General features: G+C 34.4%; 1 protein-coding gene across 1 annotated transcript in view; it reads left to right on the top strand.

The window, feature by feature from the left end:
* LOC106467397 (glutaminyl-peptide cyclotransferase-like) overlaps positions 1-6503 on the top strand; it is a 45625-nt gene that overhangs the window by 1414 nt on the left and 37708 nt on the right. Inside the window, exon 2 of the mRNA XM_013927747.2 lies at positions 5356-5505. Within this exon, the coding sequence (XP_013783201.2) occupies positions 5356-5505 (150 nt within the window). The remainder of the gene's footprint in view (positions 1-5355; positions 5506-6503) is intronic.

Consider the following 6503-nt stretch of genomic DNA (forward strand, 5'->3'; position numbering starts at 1 on the left):
GGTGCAGTACAGATAGTCCATTTTGCAGCCTTGGGCTTAACAACAACAAACAAACACTATGTACAATTTACAAGAAGAGTTAGCTTGAGGAACCGAAAGATGGAGATATACGTTCAAAGTTATGAGTCAACTTCTGAATATACTTATATATAATGGAACCTTTCGTTAAGGTTTGATTCCTAAAGTAAAAGCTGAGTCAACTTCTGAATATACTTATATATAATGGAACATTTCGTTAAGGTTTGATTCCTAAAGTAAAAGCTGAGTCAACTTCTGAATATACTTATATATAATGGAACATTTCGTTAAGGTTTGATTCCTAAAGTAAAAGCTGAAATCCGGGTATTAGTTCTGTTTCCCGTTCACAGTCACTATTGAGAAAGCGAGATAAAGGTTCACAAGAAAAACAAAATTTATTTCAGAACAGTTCGTTTGTAGTTAAGTGCAAAGCAACGTAATCGATTATCTGTGCTGTGCCTATAACGAGTGTCGAAACTCGGTTTTTAGCGTTATAAGTCCGTAGACTTACCACTGTGATTTCAGAACAAAGGGTTTTGCCTAAGCAAGTAAGATTACTTAAAGAATAATAAATAAAATATATTTATGAGCCACCTAGTTGAAAAAAAGCTTAAAAGATAAGAAATAAAAAGTTAATTATGTAAAGGTTCGATTGTTAATGCATACAGTCATTAGAGCGCATACCTCCTCACGCACCGTTGATCATAAAAAAAAAAAAAAATGTGTCCGTATGTCCGTCGTTATCAACGAACACGGATCATTTTTGGTACGACAATGAGGAATAATATTCTACATAAGTGCACCTACTTTCATCAAAATCCGATCATTTTTGACTGAGTTATTGGGCAAAAATAGTGTAAAAAATTGGTCCCCATGTTAACAGATAAGGATTTTGCGTTTTTTTTGTGACCTTGCTGTAACCTTGACCCTCCCAAAACTAATCATTTCTAAGTTGGGTCATAGTCCAAGTGTATACCAACTTTCGTCAGAGATAAATAAACTATCAGTGTACAGAGTAAATATATACTGAACGGCATCTTTGTGTTTTACTTAACGATATCAACTAGATCATGTAGAGCTATAAATTATTAACAGATAAAAACAAATACGTTAGAATGTGGCAAAGTTCTCAATATTACAAGTTGCGTGAGCCCTGGCATGGCCTAGTGGTTAGGTCGCTGCTCTCGCGAGTCGCGGGATCGAAGCCTGTCAACTATAATGTGATTTTCATTTACACTATTTGTTAGAAATAGAGTAGCCCAAGAGTTTGGTGTTGGGTGGTGTTGACTAGCCGCCTTCCCTCCAGTTTATCACTTCAAAATTAGGGATGACTAGAGCAGATAGTCCTGCAGTAGTTTTGTGTTAAATTCAAAATAAACAAGTTGCAATTTTATGATTTCAGTAAGATCAACATGAGATAATGAACTTCTGAGACGTAGCCCAGTAGTTAACATGCAGGGCTGTGTATCGAAGGGTCCGGCGTTAGAAACATAATGCTAATGAATACTCTTCCCACTTTCAGCTATGGAAACTGTATAAAAGTCAATCCTGTTATTCGGTTGAAAGAAGCAGATATATCATCCTTTCTGGCTGCTTGCTTTCCCTATAGTCAATTGTTCAAGATTATGGACGATTATACTTGAATCCTATAGGGGTCTCTGATCTGGCTGTTTAGTGCAGTTAGGCATAAGGTGCTGTTCAAGTTGAAAGTTCAGATTGCATTTGAAATAGAAAGTACGCACACATACATAAAATGATTGTGCAATTTTTTTGCCATCTTGTTTTCTGTATCTAGCTATCTAGTTACTGTAAAATATTTTTACTTTGCTATGAAACATTAGTGTATTATTTCATAATGATAGAATGAAGAACATAAACTTACACTTTTTAATTTACATATCTAAATGAAAAAGTAACTGTTTCAAATTTTATCTCAGTAATTAATCGACTAATCAGATTCTTTTCCGAGCATTTTATTAGTATTCTATTTTGAAAATTAGTTTTGACAATGCTTAAATGCATACTTTAACATCAGGATAATCAATGTGAACAAATAGAATAGAATTGCTTTCCCCAAAGCAACTTCCAAAATCTTCAAAGTTAATACATTTGTCTATGAATAAAATGTTCTCTTAAAAGTTTTTAACAAAATTTCGAAAGAAAAACCTGATTTAGAATATGGTATTCAACAGACTAAAATAAAGTTGTGTTTTAAGACTTTTAAGAATTATGTACTTGTTGTACTTCGCGTCATAGTTTAGTGATTTAAGGAAGTGATGTTTGTGTAGAAAATAAAATGTAAACTTTTGTTCTCGTTTTGGCTTGATTGTTGGTAAGGCGCAAAACAATACGATAGGCTATCTGTGTTCTGTCCACGAGTGTTATCGAAACTCGAATTTTAGCGTCATAAGCCTGCAGACTTACCGTTGAGCCACTGGGGGCTTGATGATTTTCAAAAGCACAATAAAAGTGGACAACAAAATATTTTCTCTGCTACTAGAAAAAAAAATGCAACTGTTTCTGATTAATTTGACGATGTTGATTCTAAAAATCATGTCGAAAATTACTGATGACCTCTGGTTTTTGAGTTATGATAAAAGTATTCAAAATATTTTATTATATCGTGAAAATAACAACTTTGTCTTTAATAGCTTTATTTATTCATGGAAAATTGCATTTAAGAATGTATAATCTACATGCTTTGATAAGTCTCTTTCGTGTTCACAGCATGAGAGACAGGATTTGATGGCTTAGTGTTCCCATTGTGCAAAAGTACAGCTTTCAGACTAAATTTAGATGAATCGATAAAAAGTCTCCATTCTTGAAGATGATGTTCATTACCCAATTCTTCAATTAGTGCATCAACATTTCTAAAGAAACACAAAGTATCTTGCATGCTGTAGTGAAAAGCAATACTTTGATGCCAACTTCGGTAAGTTGAAACTCTTGTTCTTTGAGCTAATAAATTCCATTACTGTGAACAAGAGCGAAGAAGCTGCTCATGCTGCTTTGATAGAGACAAGTCATGAATCAGATCATTTAGCTCTTCTTGCGTGATCAGATGAGGCAGTTTATGTTGAGATGCCACAGGAATTACTAGATGAAGATGATTCATTTTCTTCTTCGCGGGATAACTCTTCTGTTTCCCAATTCGCTGGTGGATGTTGCACTGGAAGACCATCCTCATGGGGTACAGGTTTAATTGCAGCTGCAATATCTGAATATTTAATGTATTGTTTAGTTTTGCCTGAATATCCAGGAACATTAGTCATTCAAAAATAACAGTCAGTTAAATTATCTTTAGGCTCATGTCATATCATGGGAACTGCAAATGGCATACTTGCTTTCTTCTTATTCAGCCACTGTGTCAAGCCAGATGTGCAAACTGTATAACATACATGTGGAGCCCAGTGCTTTTCTTGGTCACCAATTTTACACCCAAAATAGTCGTAGTAAGCTACCTTTACCTTGTGTATGATGTTTTTCCTTCATATAACTGTAATATACTTTCCACAAATGTAGCAGAAACTGTTTGGGTGATTTTTGCACTTTTGGACTTTACTTGAACTTGAAGTAGCCAGCATTTCAAATGATTTTCTAAAAAATACAAAATGATTTATGTTTACAGAACTAGAGATTAAAATGTCTTAAAAACAGTGTTTTGGAGAATTATATTATATCGCGTGTATGACGCGAGAAAAGAAAAAGATGACCAACTGAGTGAGTGAAAGGCAACTGAGAGAGAGGCGTCTGACTTCGCCCATTTTATGCTCCATCGAGGAACTTCTCGAATGTTCTAGCAAGCTGAGCACATGAGGGTTTCGTGATTCCCAGGCGGAGCAGGTGAACGTGAGAATGAAGCAAAAGTTGTGCAATTCGCTACAATTATATTCAGAACAAACAACATACATGAACAATGTGTTTGTGTTTGAAGATATCAAAAATGTATGTCTTTTATCCATTAAACTGTCCAAGTAAACTTAATTTCACAGCATAAATCTGTTATATTGAGTTGATTGCATGTTATTTCACGTAGTGCTGAAAAAATATTGAGATATATAATAACTCCAAATCTGGAGGTGATTGACAAATTATGACTACATTTTTGAAATCAGCACCAGAAAATGACCCCGAATCACTTGAATTTTCTCCAGTAACAAGATTTTTGTTGTCCAGTGTAATCCTAAATAATAAACTTGTTAAAAACGCTTAACTGATGTACAATTTATGAAGGTACTGAATAACCATATTTTGTCAAATCTATATGAAACACGAAACAAAAATATTTCGAGGAACACAAAAGTGTTTGATGGTGTTTTAGTGAGGATAGGTGTTACTTCACATCTACATTTACTGAGGAATGCTTCCTAGGAACTATATAAATGAGTGACTGACCACAAATGTGATTGGCTTGATGGGTAGTTCCCTTTGTGAGCTGCAGCTGTTCCTCCTGTGTTGGTAAAGTTGGATATGGTCAACACTAGTTACAGATGATGGCAATCTTACATAAATGGTAGCAAACTTGAAATACAAGATGACTGGTATATTAAAAATCTCTAATCAAGCTCCCTTGACTTTAAACACGAGAATATGATCATTTAAAGTTGTCTCTCCTGTTGATTGGGGGCAGCATGGCTCTTTGTCCTTTGCGTTTTGGACTCGTAGACGGATAGTTGGAGTAGAGGTTTGCTTGCGTTATGCTTATGTGTCTTTGAGTAAGACACTTTACCCCAATTGTTTCAGTTCACCCAGCTCTCTAATAGGTACCAGCTGCTAGCTGGGGCTAACCTGAAATGGACTGGCATCCCATTCAGATGGAATGTGTGTGTGCCAATTAAGCCAGAGTTCAGCACCGGATCGTATAACATTAATATTGGGGTTTTGACACTCGCGGTGGCAGAACATAGATAACCCATTGTGTAGCTTAACATTAAACAAACAAACAAAACGCACAGTTGCTTTATTTATGTCACATTTCTGCTTCACTATCATATGCGATTTTCGTTGATTTCATAAGTAGTTTATTAGGTTTATACAGTAAAGCACAAGCCAATGTGCTACAATACTTAACTTTTTCTTTTGTTATGTATGGTAATTTGTATGTTAAAAATTATCTAAAATTTGAATTTAGTTGTTAGTATAATCTCAATTACAAAAAAAAAATCGTGACTAACGTTTCATCTATTATAGTTTCTTGTATTTCTGAAAGTTTCGCAGTATTGTAAGACTTTGTTTCCTCCTTCTCGCAAGGTTAGTAGACCTACGCGTCTTCCCACAAATTTATAGATGCGTATGTTTTTGAATGAATAAATTAATTTATTACAAACCTTTTTACAGTGGCCTAATGAACCAAAAATATTTTCTGATGAAGATATCAAAACGTTAAGTCGTGCTGTTGCCAGTCGTCAAAGGGATTTTAACACAATACTGAATAAGATACTTGTTCCCAGAGTTCCCGGAACGACTGGACACGACAACGTTAAAAAGGTAAAACAGAATTAAGTGAAATATTTTATTTCAATTTAACTTTGTATTATTTTCATATCACGGTGCGAAAGATTGAAAAACGGTCTGATATTCATAATCAGAAACATGCTAGAACTGTGAATATTTCTCAAAACATTCTGGTCCATCACGTATTTCAAATAAGAAATGTGTAAAAATAGCGATTCAGGTGCATATTTCGTCTTCCACAAATCACTGCCAAAAAGACCTTTTTTTACAGCACGTGAAGTCTACAATTAGGCTAGACTGTGACAGCCAAACATCTACTTCAAACACTATATATACATACAGTGCAAAAAATTTAAGGTTAAGTTGTTGAATACTGAAAGCTAGCAAAGTAATGAAAACCAGTAGGCTTAGACAGTGAGGGTACAACAACCACAAATAAAATACAACAATGCCACTTCTGCTGTTTCCTGAAGCCGAGTTTTATTTTTTATTTGAACATATAATTATGTATTTCAACTAATAAAAACAAAACCAACATACCGATTGTGCATCTGCAATAATTTTCTTTCAAACCCATGAAATACTTGAATTGGACAGACAAGAACAACCCTTTAACAAAGATCAAATCTAATAAAAAATACATACATCAGGTGTGAAAAGAAGGTGCGACCAAAAATGGATTTGAGTGTGCAACTTAAAAGAATGAAATCAAAATTAGCGGCCAAACTGGTAGCTACACTTATAGCATTGATAAAAAATTTACAGCAAATATTTATTCAATTGTTAACCAGGCCGCGTTTTACGTTCATCTTGGGGCGTGATGATGAGTAAAACAAAATTGGTCAAAACTGAGCGATTTTTGTTGAATAACTTTGCACAAGTGACATATATTGAGACCAAATTTGACAACTAATTGTAGGTTGTAAAGATCTATCAGTGTACCAAGTTTGAAAAAAAAATCCATGAAAGTTAAGTACTCTCTTTATCAAATACAGTTTCCGTACATGCGATGCGAAAAAAAAAGGAAGAAA

The sequence above is a fragment of the Limulus polyphemus genome, unplaced genomic scaffold (genome assembly GCF_000517525.1).
Source record: "Limulus polyphemus unplaced genomic scaffold, Limulus_polyphemus-2.1.2 Scaffold2599, whole genome shotgun sequence".
NCBI lineage: Eukaryota > Metazoa > Arthropoda > Merostomata > Xiphosura > Limulidae > Limulus > Limulus polyphemus.